This window comes from Xenopus tropicalis, chromosome 8 (assembly GCF_000004195.4).
Source record: "Xenopus tropicalis strain Nigerian chromosome 8, UCB_Xtro_10.0, whole genome shotgun sequence".
NCBI lineage: Eukaryota > Metazoa > Chordata > Amphibia > Anura > Pipidae > Xenopus > Xenopus tropicalis.
In genome coordinates, this window is record NC_030684.2 from 74,052,848 (window position 1) to 74,072,491 (window position 19,644).

At 38.4% G+C, this 19,644-nt stretch overlaps 2 protein-coding genes across 5 annotated transcripts in view; one reads left to right on the top strand and one right to left on the bottom strand.

The window, feature by feature from the left end:
• On the bottom strand, nt 1-9,820 carry nelfe (negative elongation factor complex member E). 2 transcript variants are annotated; one of them, XM_012967836.3, is made up of 11 exons: nt 9,732-9,820; nt 8,374-8,471; nt 5,321-5,390; nt 4,953-5,098; nt 4,738-4,812; nt 4,612-4,649; nt 2,207-2,433; nt 1,916-2,060; nt 1,782-1,836; nt 860-962; nt 6-483 (listed from the first exon to the last, which is right to left on the bottom strand). In XM_012967836.3, exons 2-11 carry the CDS (start codon nt 8,446-8,448, stop codon nt 374-376), a joined length of 1,044 nt encoding a protein of 347 aa, XP_012823290.1. In that variant the 5' UTR covers nt 8,449-8,471; nt 9,732-9,820; the 3' UTR covers nt 6-373.
• Nucleotides 9,799-19,644, top strand: part of skiv2l (Ski2 like RNA helicase) — a 24,412-nt gene continuing 14,566 nt past the window's right edge. The window contains exons 1-12 of one of the 3 annotated variants that reach the window (XM_018096711.2): nt 9,799-9,887; nt 11,558-11,618; nt 11,800-11,921; nt 11,996-12,105; nt 14,673-14,790; nt 14,895-15,009; nt 15,092-15,166; nt 15,959-16,012; nt 16,579-16,772; nt 16,924-17,055; nt 18,384-18,529; nt 18,996-19,142. In XM_018096711.2, coding sequence (XP_017952200.1) covers nt 11,606-11,618; nt 11,800-11,921; nt 11,996-12,105; nt 14,673-14,790; nt 14,895-15,009; nt 15,092-15,166; nt 15,959-16,012; nt 16,579-16,772; nt 16,924-17,055; nt 18,384-18,529; nt 18,996-19,142 — 1,226 coding nt within the window. In that variant the 5' untranslated portion in view covers nt 9,799-9,887; nt 11,558-11,605. Of the gene's footprint in view, nt 9,888-9,990; nt 10,098-11,557; nt 11,619-11,799; nt 11,922-11,995; nt 12,106-14,672; nt 14,791-14,894; nt 15,010-15,091; nt 15,167-15,958; nt 16,013-16,578; nt 16,773-16,923; nt 17,056-18,383; nt 18,530-18,995; nt 19,143-19,644 lie in introns of those variants that run through there. The other 2 variants (XM_002942974.5, XM_031892387.1) reach the window with 2 other exon arrangements.

Consider the following 19,644-nt stretch of genomic DNA (forward strand, 5'->3'; position numbering starts at 1 on the left):
TGTTGTACCTTATACAAGTAATTTTATTTACCTTCCTTGTGTCTATTGGCATACTCTATGCATGCTGAGATGGTAAATGTGCCCAAAACAACTGAGATAAAGCCAATTAGTAGAAAGTAGTCACTAAATCATTATTACAGGAATGTAGAGTACATATTTAAAGGGACAATGCAAACAGTAACCTACATATCCACAAATAACTGAAAAGCCATTTTAAATTATAGTTAAAAAAAAAAAATCTTGGGCATAGCATATAAGCACAGTCTTGTTTCTTTAAATAGTCAACGGTCACTTTATTTACCATCCTCAACCATGTGTACCATGTACACATAGAGATCTTGGGCCCTAATATTCTCTTTCTCCTCGCTTCTCTTTATCCTGGCTTTTTATCAGCATCAGTTTGACCATCGCTAAATAAATCTTCAGAGTAATTGACCTGAGACCTCTTATCTCTGTGTGAACCTTTAACACTGTTCTGTACAGCTGTGAAGGAAAAGAAAAACAGAAGATAAATCTGTGACATTTTACTATATAATGTTAAGTACCAATCCAGGGCAGAAGGGGACAGTTTTCTTATTGGTTAAGTCTTCTTTGTTTTGCCTGTGCTGTCAGAGCACCCATGTGGTTGCACTATTAACTTCTGAATTGCCCTTTAGTGTAAATAGGCAGTCCACATTCCACCTCCACCGGGTGCTACAGGTTTGCAGAGATTCTTGCCTTCTACAGCTTGCCTTGTAAAAGCAATATCATGCTGGTACTGTCCCTTTCACCAGCAGTCCATAATGTAGCTCTGCAGCCTTATGACTATATTTGTAGAGAAATTGCAAGAGAAACATTTACATATAAAGTTACAACTTACCCAATGAACCCCAAACTGATTTTCCTGTGGCTGCCTCCAACATAGGCTGTTTGCGAGCTATGCTAACCTTCACTGGTATGTCTTCTATCACCTTGTTATTAAGCTGAATTAGAAGAAGAAGAATTCAGTTCAGACGTGAGAACAAATTTTACAGAGGTTCAAGGAATTTGACCCAATAGGGGCATGAGGTTAAACTTCTCAAAGTATAGCTGTTTGATATACTTTTAAAAGAAAAGTAACACCAAAAAATGAAAGTGTATCAAAATAATTATTATATTATGTACTATTTCCCTGCACTGGTAAAAGTAGTGTGTTTGTTTCAGAAAAACTACTATAGTTTATATAAATAAGCTGCTGTGTAGCCATGGGAGCAGCCATTCAAAAGGAGAAAGGGCACAGGTTACATAGCAGATAACAGATAAACTCAGTAGAATACAATGGTGTCTTATCTGTTATAAAAACTGTGCCTTTTCTCCTTTTTTCCAGCTTGAATGGCTGCCCCTGTAGCTACACAGCAGGGTATTTATATAAAATATAATAGTGTTGCTAAAGCAAACACACCAGTTTAGGTAACAGTAAATTATATTTTAATTACTTTAAGACATTTAAATTTTTTGGTGTTACTGTTCCTTTAAGGCCTCCAACACTTATCATAGCAAACAATCAAGCAGATAATTATAGCAAACATTTAGTGAAGCATACAACACTGCATAGCACAGTTTTAGAAGCCTTGCTGTTTAAATAAAGAGCCCAATCTTTATTTTCTAAAAATCTGAGAAAACAAAAACGGCTTAAAAAAAAACAACAAAATCCCATTTTTTCAGTTCTATGTGTTTAATACTCCAAAGTGACAATGACAAAGAATAGCAGTATCAAATGGAATAAAGGAGGCAGTAAAAGGAAACCATGCAGCAAAACTCACCTCTGAAATAGCCTGGTCAGCTGACTCCATCTTCTCATATGTAACAAAAGCACAGCTGGGAATAAAAGGCCCCCAAAATTAAAAGGTTGCCAGCCTAAAAGCACACTAGTAAGGTCCATACAGTGCCTACTTACTTCCTTGGAGCATCCACAGAAAGATCAATAATGTTCCCAAAGCTGGAAAAAGCCTCACGAAGCATTGTCTGGTTCATGCCCACACCATGAACATAAACAGTATTACCTTTCCTTGGAGCCCGACGTTCAGGGAATGAATCTGATCCTACAGGATGCATGACAAAGGCACTGGTTAAATCATTAGTAAATGAAGACCTGGTAAGGAAGTTAGGCAAAGGGAAGCTAAGATGAATAGCAGAGCTATAATTCCAGCCCTCTGCTTCAGTAAAAATCAAAAAAGTGGCAAATTACTGCGGTAAAAGCCATCTCTGTCCCTTTCACGATCTCTTTCGCGGTCTCTCTCACTTCGGTCTCTATCTCGTTCTCTGTCCCGGTCACGATCTCGCTCTCTTCCACGATCTCTATCATAAGGTTCTCTCTCTAAAAGTTCCCTCTCTCCTCGACGAGTATCCCTCTCACTCTCTCGTTCCTCGCTTTCTCTCTCAGGATCTCTCATTCGCTCACTCGGGCTGACAAAACTAGAATGAGGGGGGAAAAAAATTAGGAAGGAAAAGGTACAAAAGAAGTACATAAGAAAATAAATCTGGATTAAAAGATTTACTCATTCTAATGAGCCAAATTTCTAAATAGTTATACACAGTTCAACACACTAGAGAAAATTATTGTGCTATCTCTACTAATTAGTGTAGAATAACACAGAAGTAGTTTATAAAAATATATACATCTTTACTCTGTACTTTGTTCTCTTTTTCTAATACTGAAGTTTAAACTTTCCTGTCTCTCTCTCTCTCTCTCTGGTGTTTAAAGGACACCTACCCCCCTTAAATTGTTACCCCACCAAAGGTGTAGGCTAATAGAGCCTGCACTCTGATTAAGAGAAACAATAGCTGCTGGCAGCCATGTTGTGGCATTCGCACGTGCATAATGAGTGGATGCCAAAACTCGCAACTCATGTGTGACGTAGGAGGGTGAATCACATCCACCAATCCTACATCAGGCAAAAGCGCATAATGAGTGAGTGGGGAGACATACTCATTATGTGCATGCGCAGCAGACGATGCGGCCACCCACTCTGGAAGCTCCCTCTCAGTGTGGGCAGCCTAGCAATGGCGGGGGCTGTATTTTAAAAAAAAAAAAAAAAAAAAAAAGGAAAACATTGGTTTCCCCAACCAAAATGCTGGGCCTATTAGCCTGCACCTCTGATGGGGGAACCAATTACAGGGTGATAGGTTAAGTCTAGAAGCTCAGTAATCCAGGTGCATACTTTGAACTGTTAGCAATTGCTATGTTAGTAACTAATTACTATATTAGTTCATACATCAGCATCTGTAGAATATTAGCAACTATTGTATCAATTAATAAATCTGAGGGACTATTCTCAGCAGGACAAAAAATAAGAAAATGTATCAACTCATGTATCAAATTAGAAGTTTATAGTATCTCATCCTCGCCAGAGCTGCATCCAACGTTGGCACAAGGAGGCATCCAACGTTGGCACAAGTCAATAACAATCAGTATCTAGTAGAATTAAGTCTAAAACAACTGGACTTTTTCTAAGTTTTTTCACAAACTCATCCGAGTGGTTTAGTTCAATTGACTGGTTGGGAATTCCCCAGCATTTAAACCCTAGAGAATCCAATCATAATGGTTCCATTGAACTTCAGTTAAGTGTTGGCTGAAACTCACAGGTGTAAGAAGGTATGATCCAGTTACAATGGTATCATGATTCTCATTGATGCAGGTTTTAATCCTTCAAAGTACATGACTGGAAGTGTGAACTGTTGTGAAACTGCCGGGGTAAGGATGTCAAAGCGATATTGTATGTTGATGACAATTGGTGTTGCAGGTCCCCTCCTCTGTTCAGGGATGGTTTTTCCAGGCTAGCATAAATGGCCTCTTTCAAACCATCTGTCCTCTCATTCCAAAATATGCACTTTACTAGTGCTGAGTCTTGACCTGAGTAGTTAGCCCTCCTATGTTGGGCCATTCCCTTACAGAGAGGTTGTTTTGTCTCCCCAATGTATAAATCAGAGCACTCTTCATTCACTACACTGGACAGCATAGAACACATTACTTTTCATGTGCTTTGGTGTAGGGTCTTCAGAGTGCACCAACTTTAAGTGTTGCTGGGTTTGAAATACACAGGAATGTGAGGTTTGTTGAAAATTCTCCTAAGTTTTTCTGATGTTCCAGAAACATATGGGCTGACTATATTGCTTCACCTGCTGTGTTCCTCCCTTCTGTTTGCTGGTCTGGTCTTTTTGCTTGTCTTTAATTTAGGTTTGATAAAGGCCCAGTCAAGTTTTCAGTGCTCCTTTTAGATGTTTGTATTCCTTCTCTTTAGCCTCTGCATAGGATGCCACATTTTCAGCCCAATGATGTAGAGTCCTAATAACACCCAGTTTATGTTCCAAAGGGTAGTGGGAATCAAACAGCAAGTACTGATCTTTGTGGGTGGATTTTCTGTATACGTCAATATCCAGGTCCCCCTCTTTGATAACTATTGCACAGTCCAATATTCCCTACCAGTCATTTGAACTAAAGAAGCCACTCGGAACAAAGTCAGAAAAAGTCCAACTGTTTTAGACTTTATTCTACTAGATACTGTATATCATGACCTGGATGAATGAAAAGATTCATAGACAAGTGAATGACAAGTGTGTAAATATGCTGTGAAACATGAATTTTCTTGTTACCTTTCATAGAGTGATTTTCTCTGAGACCTTCTGGAACTCTGTATAAGAAATGAGGAATTTATTATTTAATGTGCTACACCATGTAACTCTCAATAAATTCTTCCATTTTATTTGTGGCCCAGTTACCTCTGCCTGTTCCTCATCCACAGAAACGCTACGTTGGAAAGGCTGGAAGCTTGGAACAGGTCCCTTATCAGGGTCCTGAATAAATATAAGGGGAAAAAAACATTGGTTGTTACAAAATGTAGAAATAGTTTATTAGCAGTTATAAAATACGGAAAAAGCACTGGAAAAATTATTTACAAAAATAGCTTTCATTTGACAAAGTGAAGAAAGAGAACCTTGAGTTTGCCTTCCAAAGTACGAGAACGTTTGAAGCCACTGTTTTTTGTCCCTGACTTTATAGCACTGATTGCTCCAGTCTTCACCAACATCTTTGCTTGTTCTGTAGCTGTAGCTGTGTCAACTGCAGGCTGGTCTGAGAGGGCTGAGAAAAAAAATGTGTTTGTAAACCAGAAACAGGGGGAAAATAGGTGGATTAATAGGATAAAGTCATGAAATATAAATGGTAAACAACAGAAACAACAACTACAGAAGAGATAAAATAAAAGATAAGTCACAAGGAGCCAGAGAATACAGAATGATAAAAAAAACAAACACTGAATATTATGTATTATGTGCTGGTAGTAGGACAGTTGGGTCAGCTTACATCTTTTTATTCCCGTCTGGCTTGTCTGGTTCGTGGATGTTTGCTTCTTTAAAGCAAGAAGGGCTTTTTTCTGCAAGAATGAAACAAAAACAGAAGAGTAGCAACTACGTGGAGCCAGTAGTTTTAGCCTGTTAAAAATTCAAGAACCATGCTATTGTTCAAATGCAATATAAAACTGCTACAATTTTCTCTCAGATTTTAAGAATTTCTATATACTAGTATAGGATGTAGAGCTTAAACAGTACAAGTGTACATTGTGCTCACGAGAGATACATTCAAAGGAGAATACTCAACTCCCCCCCCCCCCAAAAAAAAGTTCCATGCCCTCATTACAGCTATTAAATTCCTAAAATGGCATGACCATATCAGTATCAGAGGCAGAAAATAGGCAGCTTCTTTTTGCACAATTGTCTCTGACCCACTTCCCAGCCCAGCACTGTCCCATAATCCAACCAGCTAAACTGCACTAAACCACAGTGAGACCATAGTGAGATCTGTCACTCAAGCTGGGCATTGGTTGTAGTAAGCACAGTGTGCATTTTACTCTATCCTATAAAACCATACTGGTTACTGTGCTGGACCACAGGGTAATGCTGGGGTGAGAGTATGGACAAATGCTATAAAATGCATATAGAAACTAATATTTGATTGTTTAAAAGGTAAACTATACTTAATATATTTTAATATATTAGAGGTCCAGTATGTTTGAAGTATGCACTTTCCTACTAATGCAATTAGGGAAAGCCCCTAGTACACATATTTTGTGAGTGATTTCTTTCACTTACAGTGGTGTGAAAAACTATTTGCCCCCTTCCTGATTTCTTATTCTTTTGCATGTTTGTCACACAAAATGTTTCTGATCATCAAACACATTTAACTATTAGTCAAAGATAACACAAGTAAACACAAAATGCAGTTTTTAAATGAGGGTTTTTATTATTTAGGGAGGAAAAAAATCCAAACCTACATGGCCCTGTGTGAAAAAGTAATTGCCCCCTGAACCTAATAACTGGTTCGGCCACCTTTAGCAGCAATAACTGCAATCAAGCGTTTGCGATAACTTGCAACGAGTCTTTTACAGCGCTCTGGAGGAATTTTGGCCCACTCATCTTTGCAGAATTGTTGTAATTCAGCTTTATTTGAGGGTTTTCTAGCATGAACCGCCTTTTTAAGGTCATCCTCAACAGGATTCAGGTTAGGACTTTGACTAGGCCACTCCAAAGTCGTCATTTTGTTTTTCTTCAGCCATTCAGAGGTGGATTTGCTGGTGTGTTTTGGGTCATTGTCCTGCTGCAGCACCCAAGATCGCTTCAGCTTGAGTTGACGAACAGATGGCCGGACATTCTCCTTCAGGATTTTTTGGTAGACAGTAGAATTCATGGTTCCATCTATCACAGCAAGCCTTCCAGGTCCTGAAGCAGCAAAATAACCCCAGACCATCACACTACCACCACCATATTTTACTGTTGGTATGATGTTCTTTTTCTGAAATGCTGCGTTACTTTTACGCCAGATGTAACGGGACACGCACCTTCCAAAAAGTTCAACTTTTGTCTCATCGGTCCACAAGGTATTTTTCCAAAAGTCTTGGCAATCATTGAGATGTTTTTTAGCAAAATTGAGACGAGCCATAATGTTCTTTTTGCTTAAAAGTGGTTTGCGCCTTGGAAATCTGCCATGCAGGCCGTTTTTGCCCAGTCTCTTTCTTATGGTGGAGTCGTGAACACTGACCTTAACTGAGGCAAGTGAGGCCTGCAGTTCTTTAGATGTTGTCCTGGGGTCTTTTGTGGCCTCTCGGATGAGTTGTCTCTGCGCTCTTGGGGTAATTTTGGTCGGCCGGCCACTCCTGGGAAGGTTCACCACTGTTCCATGTTTTTGCCATTTGTGGATAATGGCTCTCACTGTGGTTCGCTGGAGTCCCAAAGCTTTAGAAATGGCTTTATAACCTTTACCAGACTGATAGATCTCAACTACTTTTGTTCTCATTTGTTCCTCAATTTCTTTGGATCTTGGCATGATGTCTAGCTTTTGAGGTGCTTTTGGCCTACTTCTCTGTGTCAGGTAGCTCCTATTTTAGTGATTTCTTGATTGAAACAGGTGTGGCAGTAATCAGGCCTGGGGGTGACTACAGAAATTTAACTCAGGTGTGATAAACCACAGTTGTTATTTTTTAACAAGGGGGGCAATCACTTTTTCACACAGGGCCATGTAGATTTGGAGTTTTTTTTTCTCCCTTAATAATGTAAACCTTCATTTAAAAACTGCATTTTGTGTTCAATTATGTTATCTTTGACTAATAGTTAACGGTTTTTGATGAGCAGAAACATTTAAGTGTGACAAACATGCAAAAGAATAAGAAATCAGGAAGGGGGCAAATAGTTTTTCACACCACTATTACACAAAATACATTAATATACATGGACCTAGCCCTCCAAACCTCTATTTAAAGGAGATGTTCTCATGAAAACTAACTTCAGGTATGATGAAAATAGGATACTAGTATTTTAAGACAATTTGCAGTTATGTGTTTATATGTGTTTTTATCATGTAATTTGTCTTCCTAAACATTAAATGTAATTTAACCAATACATACAGTACTATACACAATACTATTAATCCAACAATGCAAGGTCACATACACAATGACCTGCTGTAGTGCAACAACTTATTATTTTAAACAGTTAGGGGCTGATTTACTAATCCACGAATCCAAATCCCGAATGAGAAAAAATCGGATTGGAAACGAACATTTTGCGGCTTTTTCGTATCTTTTGCGATTTTTTCGCCGCCATCACGACTTTTTCGTGAATTGTCGCGACTTCTTCGTAGCCGTTACGACTTTCGCGAATTGTCGCAACTTTTTCGTAGCCGTTACGACTTTCGTGAATTGCCTCTACTTTTTCGTATTGAGCGCTTGAAAAATTTGCGACAATTCACAAAAAAGTTGGGACGGCGACGAAAAAAACGCAAAATACCGATCATTACAAAAAAAACGCACTCGGACGCTTTTCGGCCGTTCGTGGATTAGTAAATGTGCCCCATAGAGTCTTTACCTTCTTTTTCAGCTTTGCAAACTTCCTCTGCAAAGCCTCCTCTTCTTCTGTAAGGCTGGTTGGTAGCAGGACCATGATGCTTGCACAGAGGGGTACTTCTGTAGATAAATATTGATACAAACAGATGTTACATATAATATACAACATAGTTTATGTCCAAATCTCAGCTTAATATAACAATGATGAAATACATTACTTGTCACAAGCATATTCAACCCACATCTCTCCAGTGGCCTGACACATCTATGTAGATAATAATTCAATGACATCCATATTGCTGAACAAGGTTTAAAACTATATATATATATATATATATATATATATATATATATATATATATATATATATATTTATTTATTTTTTTAATATTATTAATATTGAACAATTAGTACTAAATATCCACACACACTTATTAAGTGTTAAGGTAAAAGGCCTGTCTATTGTACATACAACACTGTAACAAAAGTTGAATTTACCTTCACAATAAGTGTTATGCATAACAAGTGATGTTTCCTTTACCAACCTAAGCTAGTCACACAGAAAAATTTAAAAACAAGTAGTGAGTGATTTTAGGATGATCCAGTAACTAGAAACAATCATACACTTTAATAATCAGCAAAATCTAGGGTTGCCACCATCTCTGGGAAAAAAAAGCATTCTGGCCTTGCCATATTGTTATCTTTTTTTTCTTATTAATAACATTGGCTTCAAACATCATTTTTTACCAGCCAGGAGGCTATCCGAGCAACACTGTCCTACTAATCAATCAGATGGGAAAGAAGATCTTGGTTGGGAATAGATAAAATCTCTCCATGGTTGAGACTGAGAGATGAAAGTAGGTTGCATGGTGGGAGGTATTAAAAAGCAGCTTGCAGTTACTGCAACACAGCTGTCAGGCAATTTCTATCTTTTAATGGACACAACAAAACTATAAAATCTTTTTAGCACGAATATTTTCTTCAGACGGATAAATGCAGTAGGAATGACATAAAATGGTACAATCACTTAATATATGACAAAACATTTAAAAGTCTGGCCAACATTAGGTAGCCCCCCCCCCCTCCCCATACTTCATGGCAGGAGATGCCATATTCAGGTAACACAACTTCCATTATCCTTGTTGTTCCGACTGACAACTGCAAGAACGTGAAGCCCTACCAGACCCGCCAATTTGTTGCAATGGCAAATGCAATACGAAGTCCCCGATCGGTGCGCATTTGGAAGGCTTGGCCCTACATTGTTCAACATTCACGTTTCCAAAGCTCCCAAATACCAACAGGTTCGAACTGAAAAAATACTCATTAGACACATTTCTACTATGTTTGAAACGAAAAACACACAACAACCTGTTTATTTACCTCTCTGTAAAGTCGGTCGCGTTCTTTTTACGTCACATAAAAAAATGGAAACACTAGTCCCGGCCCCTCAGTAATATCCGAGACAGGAACAAGACTCGCCATGACGTTACGGTCACGTGACAGGTGCTGGACAGGACAGTGCTCCATATAGTACAGGTGGGGTAGGAGAGTCAAATTTGAGAAATTGTGAGTGAAGTGTCAAGCTAATGAATGGAAGTGGAGGAGGATAGGCGTGGTTTGTGAGGGATCTGTAGCGAGTGTGGTTTACGTTTTAGAATATGCGTGCCCCGCACAGCTGCCAGCTTGGCACTCATCGGGTTCTGCAGAGTGGCCCTTCTATTGCAGAGCTCAACTATTCTGTTTGCTGTAAATATAACGTGCCGAATTTTCTTATTTTCATCTATTAGGGTAATGGCAGAGGATGTGATTGCCATTCTGCCCTGACTTAGGGGAAAAAAGTGTGTGTGTGTGTGTATGTGTGTATATATATATATACATACATACATACACACACACATACATACATACACACACACACACACACACGTGTGTATAAACGGGTACACACCAAATCTGGTCATTAAAGGGAAACTAAAAAACCATTGTGGCCAGTGTCAGAGTGGGATGCCAGGGGCCCAGAAAAAAACCTTCAAACTATTTTTCACCCACTTCTCTCTCACCCTCTATATTTTCCTAGTGTTTTTTTATCTTTATGTACTATAATCTATTCTTTTTTTGGGCCCACCAGGAGTTTTACTGGAATCCCTGGGGGCCAGTTCGACACCTACTGTGGCACTGTCAGATATTAAAAAAAAGTTATTTATACTAACTTTCATAATATTTATTTGTGGTGCACTTTAAGAATGCACTTTCTGTTCATTTAGTGGGAATTGCTATGTTGCCTAGGTAGAGAATTTTTCATAGACTTCAGTTGTACATCTCCTTTAATTTATGACCTTTCAATTGTGTGGTTCTCATGAAGTATTTGGAAAGTGCCTCAGCAGAGCCAATCACTTTTATATCATGTTAATTACACTATTGTTAAAGTCAGGGGTTCTTATTTTATGGGTCAGGATACATGAAAAAGGGGTTGCCATACTGTTTGAGGTTGGACTTAATACTCTTTAAATAAGGCAATATAATTTAGAGACAGTAGTAATTAGGATGAGAGGTGTATTCCAGCTGTTATTCCTCATATTCCTGATGTGTGTGCTCTTTGGGTGTAAATAAATCTAGAGTACTGGCATGTATGAGGCAGTCTCTCTTCCTGTCTTGAAAAACCATGAGTCTAGGTGGAGATCACGGGCCCCATGTGATACTGGTCTTGAAAGCTTTGGTATATAAGCACATGCTCAAGGATCGGGGTTCCTGGATTGGTAAACTGCACTTTGTCACCGAGTCCTCTGTTGCTGCAGTTGATTAGTACACAACTCTAGTTGTAATGTGCATTTCTGCTTAAACATTTTATCTTCGTGTAGCTGCTGCTGTATTTTCCTATGCCTACTTGTTTGTGGCAGTGGTAATCTTTTATTAACACTGGGCAAATTTGTAATTGGCAACCAGTCAATTTTTTTCTTGCATTGTTCTGTCAGCAGCCAGCTGAAAAAAAAGTTAATCACTGATGCCACTGCTATGGGTTACTGCCTGGTGCAAATTTCTCTTGTGTTGATAAACAATGTCACTTCTCTCATTTCCTTTCTGTTCCTTTCCACCTTTCTTTCTCTCCTTTTTCATTGTCTGTCCTTGTCTCAAATCTTTGCTCAGTTTTGTTAATCAGGAAATGAAAAATGTAAAAAAAAACCCCCTATGTTTCATGTATTTTTCAGTCTACATGAAAACACTTCTGCTTTTGTCATTTAATACGATTCTGGAAGATGAATACTTTAGGTAAGAAATAATTTACTAAATTCTTTCTTTGTTTTTCTTGATGTCTAATGTGTAAATAAATATACACCTTCATTCAGATTCTGGATTAACTATGTATTGTCTCTGTTTTGTGACAAAATGGTTGATTATTCTTCTGATTTTACTCTGGTCTTTCATTTGTAATTCATTCTTTCTTTTACAGACCTGTCGAATAGAGATCCACTTGATCTACCACTTTCAGTGCTAGAACTGGGTATTGCTGGCAGATTGGAACTTATAACAGATCATGCCAAATGCGATGGACATTCCACTCCTTTATCTACGGTATTTTTATTTTAAAATAGAATATTAATGCTTCATCTTTTCTGTATGTCGTTCCTTACCTTTTTGTTCTTTAGATCCCCAATGGGCTACCACCTTATGATGTTGATTTGTCCTATGAAGTTATCCATAAGTATCTTGCTGATCCTGAATGGCTTTCTATCCATCACTTTGACAGGTGCCAGAGGTAAGAAACCTCACTTGTTCTTTAGATACCCCTCTCACCGACTATCATTGTCAGTCATGACAATTCAGTTTGTACCACCATAAAAATAAATAAATACAGTCATGGCCAAAATTGTTGGCACCCCAGAAATTTTTCCAGAAAATCAAGTATTTCTCACAGAAAAGCATTGCATTAACACATGTTTTGCTATACACATGTTTATTCCCTTTGTGTGTATTGGAACAGAACAAAAAAGGGAGGAAAAAAAGCAAATTGGACATAATGTCCCACAAAACTCCAAAAATGGGCTGGACAAAATTATTGGCACCCTTAACTTAATATTTGGTTGCACACCCTTTGGAAAAAATAACTGAAATCAGTCGCTTCCTATAACCATCAATAAGCTTTTTACACCTCTCACCGGGAATTTTGGACCACTCTTCCTTTGCAAACTGCTCCAGGTCTCTCTTATTGGAAGGGTGCCTTTTCCCAACAGCAATTTTAAGAACTCTCCACAGATCTCACTGCTGGCCACTTCAGAACTCTCCAGCGCTTTGTTGCCATCCATTTCTGGGTGCTTTTTGACGTATGTTTGGGGTCATTGTCCTGCTGAAAGACCCAAGATCTCGGACGCAAACCCAGCTTTCTGACACTGGGCTCTACAGTGCGAACCAAAATCCTAATGTAATCCTCAGATTTCATGATTCCTTGCACACATTCCAGGCACCCAGTGCCAGAGGCAGCAAAACAACCCCAAAACATCATTGAACCTCCACCATATTTCACTGTAGGTACTGTGTTCTTTTCTTTGTAGGCCTCATTCCGTTTTTGGTAAACAGTAGAATGATGTGCTTTAGCAAAAAGCTCTACCTTGGTCTCATCTGTCCACAAGACGTTTTCCCGGACGGACTGTGGCTTACTCAAGAACATTTTGGCAAACTGTAGTCTTGCTTTTTTATGTCTCTGTTTCAGAAGTGGGGTCCTCCTGGGTCTCCTGCCATAGCATTTCATTTCATTTAAATGTCGACGGATAGTTCGCACTGACACTGATGCTCCCTGAGCCTGCAGGACAGCTTGAATTTCTTTGAAACTTGTTTGGGGCTGCTTATCCACCATCTGGACTATCCTGCGTTGCAGCCTTTCATCAATTTTTCTCTTCCGTCCACGCCCAGGAAGATTAGCTACAGTGCCCATGGGTTGCAAACTTCTTGATAATGTTGCGCACTGTGGACAAAGGCAAATCTAGATCTCTGGAGATGGACTTGTAACCTTGAGATTGTTGATATTTTTCCACAATTTTGGTTCTCAAGTCCTCAGACAGTTCTCTTCTCCTCTTTCTGTTGCCCATGCTTAGTGTGGCACACACAGACACACAATGCAAAGACTAAGTGAGTTCCTTTTTATCTGCTTTCAGGTGTGATTTTTATATTGCCCACACCTGTTACTTGCCCCAGGTGAGTTTAAAGGAAAAGTAACACTAACATTTTTTAAGTCAAAAATCTATTCTACCCTGCCCCAATAATTGCCCTATCCTGCAAACCATTTAGTATTTTGAATGATTTATTACAAAATACCTGTTAAAACTTGGCTTCCGGTCATTTGAATAAAGGCGATACGACGATGCTGGGCAGAATCCACTATGCGATGATCAATTGATGGATCCTAGCCTGACTCCTTCCTATACAGAAGGAAGGCTAGGATTGATCAATCGATCGCCGCATAGTGGCTGCTTCCCCTGCATCGCCGTATCGCCTTTGTTCAAATGACCGGAAGCCAAGTTTTAACAGGTATTTTGTAATAAAGCATTCAAAATACTAAATGGTTTGCAAAATAGGGCAATTATTGGGGCAGGGTAGAATAGATTTTATACTTAAAAATTTTTAGTGTTACTTTTCCTTTAAAGGAGCATCACATGTTTGAAACAATCTTATTTATCCACAATTTTTAAAGGGTGCCAATAATTTTGTCCAGCCCATTTTTGGAGTTTTGTGTGACATTATGTCCAATTTGCTTTTTTTCCCTCCCTTTTTTGTTCTGTTCCAATACACACAAAGGGAATAAACATGTGTATAGCAAAAATATGTTACTGCAATACTTTTCTGTGAGAAATACTTGATTTTCTGGGAAAAAATTCAGGGGTGCCAAAATTTTGGCCATGACTGTATGCTGTGCATTCTTACAGATTTTACTGTTACTAATCCATAATTTTGGATTCATCCAAATACTACAATAATATAGCTAAATTTCAAATTGAATTTATACATGTTTCCTTATCTTGGGTCCCCACATGTTACTAATCTCAAACTGCTAGTATTCTTCAACATAAAATCAAGTTTTAAAGCATACTGGGAGCTGTAGTTCAACATCATCTGGGCATACAGTGTGATTATCCAACCTTATTTAAGACATTTAGGTTTTATGCAAGATTTTTCTTCGGGTGTAACACTATGTACTTGTCCTATGCTAGACATTTCAACAAGAACAGTACTGTTATATCTGCTTCTGCTGGTCTACACTTCTATTCTATACAGTCTATTACAAAGTGCCAGTTTTAGTGCATTATACAAATGTACCTGTTGTATTATCAGGTCCTGGCCTCGAGTGAAGAACCTGGACTCCCTTTATCACATGGAGGTCACAGCTCCACACAATGAACTCAGTGTGGAACGAAATGCAGCTACGGGGGAGTTACATGGAATAAATGAGGTGTGATTATGTATTTGGGTGAGAGAAATTGAATTAGTCCTGTTCAGCTGAACTAAAATAATTGTTTTCTCTTTTTTTCTCCCATACATATGTCTGCCTTGTAGACCTCTGTGGATCACTGCAGTCTTTCAGCTCAGAACTCTCTCTCCCTTCGGCGCCCCCCTGGCCCTCCTTCCCAATCTGTTAAAGGCAGCACCTCAAACTTTCCTTTTTGGCCAGGTAGGTGGCTCTTGAAAAAATGGTTGCTGCAAAGTGGCTTTATATTTAGTGCAGTCTTTCTTCAATTTTTTTTTTTTTGTAGGTGGGATGGATGAACCAACACTTGAACAGATTAAACATGTAGGAGATGAAGAAGTAGCTCTGGACTTTAACAATGGTAACAATTTTATGCAGTGGTAGCATAACATAAGATCAGCAGTGAAGAAGTAGCTGTGTATTTCAGTGTATCATTTTTGCAAGGGCAAAAAAACTTGGCCAGTAAAGCAAAGAGATAAAGTAAGCAATATACCTGCATTTGTATGGAGGAAATAATACTTGAGGGCCAGGAGTTGACATCTCTGGTGGACATGCTCCCATAGCCATTTAAGTGTATTTTGTGGTTCACAAAGCAACTCTCATAGATTTTTGTGCTCCTAAAAGTTCTTAGCCATCAGGGATGTCCAGACAGTTGTCCTTTAGCTGTAGAACTTCAGCTTCCATCGTCAGCCTTCACTATTTACATTTTAATAGTTAATAATAATAATAACAGTTATAGGTCAACATCGGCAAGGCTGCCAGTTGAGAAACTCTGGTGGACAGTCTATGTGGAATTCCAATACTACAGTTCCATGCACTAAATTTTTAAGTGGTGTAGGCCTCTAATAGGGTCCCATAGGTCTCACACCAAAGAGTAGACTAACTATTAAGAATAATTCTTTATATATATGTAATTTTTGATAAACAGGAGTCAAATACTATTCATAACACGCTATGCATATACTGTATAGGATAAAACTTTTCACTCAATTAAAAATGCAAATAAATAATCCATTTACCATTGCTGGAAAGGCACCATATAAATGTAAAATATTAAACTACTTACGGGTGTAAGCAAAAAAAAGAAAACATTGCTAATGTAAAAATGTTAAAGTTAATGTAAAAGTTAATTATTTTTTGTTTATTCTTTTAGATTTACTTGCTGTTCCTCCTGGATGGAAATATGGAATGAATTTTAAACAGTCAGGTAACAATTTCTGTGGTAAGAGGTATCCTTTTAGTTTTGCTGGCCTTTGAATTAGATCCCAGCATTTCAATGAGAGGCACTATAATAGGCAACATTGTATCTGTGTAGGCAGCCATCTATTAAAGGCATTGTTAAAGTGTTAGCAGCACTGTGGATAGGAACTAAGCATGTTATCTCTAGAGGAGCTATAGTAAAATTCTTGATGTTTCTGAAAGTGATTTATATCAGAGACATGTGGGAAATAAGATGTGTAGTTATGCATTTGTTATTTTAACCATTCATATTTTACAGAAGTTTTAACAGTTATGTGTTTTGTGTCACATCCAAATCCCATATATTTATTTTAAATGTTCAGTTGTTTGTTCTGTCTCATCCAGAACCTCTTCTAATAAAATACATAATGGAGGTTTTGGCAGACCGTCCTTCCTTCTATCTTTCTCTCAGGTTGTTTTGTTCATGCCTTTAGGCCATTCAAATTGATCAGTGTTGATTTAGTGTGGATAGCAGTTTCAGGTATAAGTGAGCACTTTTTTTGTCTTAACTGTATTCTTTGCATTTACTTGTAGATATCTTGCATCCTGCTGGTACTCTCACCCTCTCTAGCCTCTTAGGCACACTGGAGGATTTCACATTTGGTGATTCTAGTGATGATGAAGAAGCTGGGGAGAAACGCAGTGGAGCTGGCACAGAAAGAACTAAAACAGAAGGACTGCAAAGGAGCAACAGCTTGGAGGAGCTAGGGTTGGAGGTGACAGAATGGGTAGAGGAGTTCAGGATTTCATTAATGTCATAAATGTATTTTTCCCCACTAACAGGTGGCAATATACAGAAAGAAATATGGCTTTTCTGTTATTTTCCCATTTTCTTCTCTTGTTTTTAAACATTGAATCCATTCTGCTCTTTTCTCCCAGACCAAGTCTTCTCCTGTCCTTGCACCAGTGCTCCCTGAAGCAGAAGTTCCACATGAGCAGTGGGCAGTGCCCCTGGACAGTAATTCACCTGTTGCCAATTTCTATAAACAAATCCCTGACCTGGCCTTCAAGGTGGGAAAGTTCACTGTATCATTAAGAGTTATAAAATATGCAGACTCCTAATAAGGAACAATAAACTCAGTGTAAGGAGAGTTTGAGCTCTGTGCTGATAATAAGTTGAATAAGTTAATTGAGCTGGCACTGGGCTGTTTATATTTTTGTTATGCCACCTTTCTCAGGGAAAGGCTTGATTTACTGGCCACAAATGATTCCATACCATGTCTTGCTTGTGCACCATACTCACAGATGATTGCTTTTGATTATAATGGGAAGCTATTTTTTAACTTTAACATTTTCCAGGGAAAAAGCTTTAGGAAATGGTCTTAAGTTTGCTACATTTTTGTATTCCTTAGCAACTAATCACCAGGTAGCATTTCCTGGTCAGCTGTTTAAGACAAACATCTGGTTGCTTGATGTGGCAAACTTTAGACTTTTACCCTCATATGTAATAAAAGGCATTGAGTGTACCCAGGCACAGTAACAATCAATACAATATTTGCTTTTACAGGTGACCAGTAAATTCATCCTGCTGACTGGTTGCTATGAGTTACTGCACCTGGGCAAACTTAGTGGCATTTATTACATAACCTCTTTATTTTATTATCCTGTTAAGCTGGCCATACACGTTCAGATTTTAGTCTTCCAACGAACATTCAGATATCGGTTGTACGTTTAAAAGCAACAATCTAAGACTAACAGGCAGACTGAAATTGTAGGATAAAGCCCTACAAATAACAAATCGGAGGATGTTCTGAACATGAAATAGTTGGCAGACACCAATTGTAGGAAAGTGACTTCCATTGTAGGTCCCTCAAGGATATCATTCACTACATGCGCAGATTTTATCAGTATCCGACCAAAATTTTCTAACCTGGCTGATCAATTAAACCACCGATCAACATGGTATGGAAATTATCAGGCTGATCATTCTGAGTCCTAAAAACAATTTTATTGGTACGTGTATGGCCAGCAGAGGCAAAAGGCAGACAAGATGTCACATGTGTAATAATAATGTGCATCAATTCTGAAGTTTGTAAGAGGGTGCTGAATGATTCCCTCTGCCTCAAGGAATTTAATTTATGGCAACTTGAGCAAATTAAGTCTTGTATCTTGTGCATAGTTTTAGATACATTATTTCCAGGGTATAGACAATATAAGCATTGTGCTTATATAATAGAATATTGTGCTGCATTAGCAACAGAGAGATCTGGAGATACAGCAGCTCTGTGAGAGTTAAATGTATTTGATAATTTATTACCCTACTTTACCCTAAAATAGTAACACTGGGCAATTCAGAAGATATAAACAACATTTATAATATTCACTCTTTAAATCTGCAGCACCCATTTGAACTAGATCCCTTCCAGAAGAAGGCTATCCAGTGTCTGGAGGCTGGCTCCTCTGTATTTATTGCTGCTCACACATCTGCAGGCAAAACTGTTGTGGCAGAATATGCTATAGCATTGTCGCTGAAACATATGACAAGGTTAGTAACTTGAGTGATTGTGTTCTCTTTACCCCTTGCGCATTATCCAGTTGCCATAAATACTGTATGTGATTTTGCTTTTCTGCAAACTGAAGCTATATCTTATTCATGTTTAGCTTAGCAAACAATCCTGACTTTTTGTTTTCTTTAAAATTCTAGCCGCAAGCTGAAAATATACTGTAGTCTAAGAAATGTTCTCTTCCATTATAAGCCCTGCCCTTCATATACAATGTAGGCAGGCACCCTGTATGTGTTGTTCCTGTCTAAAATGCTGTCTACTGTGTACATCTACCAGTGTTAAAATAAACAACATACTTAAGTCATATATGGCATTAGTTTAAACAGATGAACACAACGTGTTTAATTCTCTCATTGCAGTCTCATTGCATATTGTTTCAGAATATTTAAAAGTTCATTTAAAGTTGACCTAACCTTTAATTTATCAGTCTTTATCTGTGTTTTTAAGGGCTATTTACACCTCCCCCATCAAAGCATTGTCCAACCAGAAGTTTCGAGATTTCAAGATAACATTTGGTGATGTTGGATTAATTACAGGGGATGTCCAGCTATACACCGGAGCTTCCTGCCTAATTATGACCACTGAGATCCTGCGGTATAAATCATTGATCATCACTAATCACTAATGTACATTCACCTGCTACTTCGCTACTTTTTAACATTTTTAATTATTTGTGTTCCCTATCCCTCATATCCCCCTAATTCAGGGGTCCTCAACTTTTTATACACGTGAGCTACATTGGAAAAAATGTTGGGGAGTAACACAAGCATGAAAAAAGTTTTGGGGTGCCAAAGAACAGTTATGAATGGCAAGTTGGCAGCCGCTATGTGGACTGGCAGCCTAAAGAGGGCCCTATTTGGCATTACACTAGATTTTTATGCAACCAAAACATGCCTCCAAGTCAGAAATTAAAAAATAAGTACCTGCTTTGAAGCCACTGGAGAAACATTCAGTGGGTTGGTGAGCAACATGTTGCTCACAAGCTACTGGTTGGGGATCACTGCTCTATTTCCCGGCTCAACATTTCTTTAATAAATGTACCAGTTTACATCATCTGTCTTTCCCATTCTTTCTTTTTTGTGCCTTTATTTACTGC

What these genes read in the sequence shown, in the direction of transcription:
- nelfe (XM_012967836.3), bottom strand. Translation starts at nt 8,448, where the DNA reads ATGGTCCTGCTACCAACCAGCCTTACAGAAGAAGAGGAGGCTTTGCAG. An exon ending in CCAGACGGGAATAAAAAGAT is followed by an intron (nt 5,099 to 5,320) that starts GTAAGCTGACCC and finishes TTTTTTTCTCAG; the next exon opens with CCCTCTCAGACCAGCCTGCA. An exon ending in CAGAGATGGCTTTTACCGCA is followed by an intron (nt 2,061 to 2,206) that starts GTAATTTGCCAC and finishes TGCATCCTGTAG; the next exon opens with GATCAGATTCATTCCCTGAA.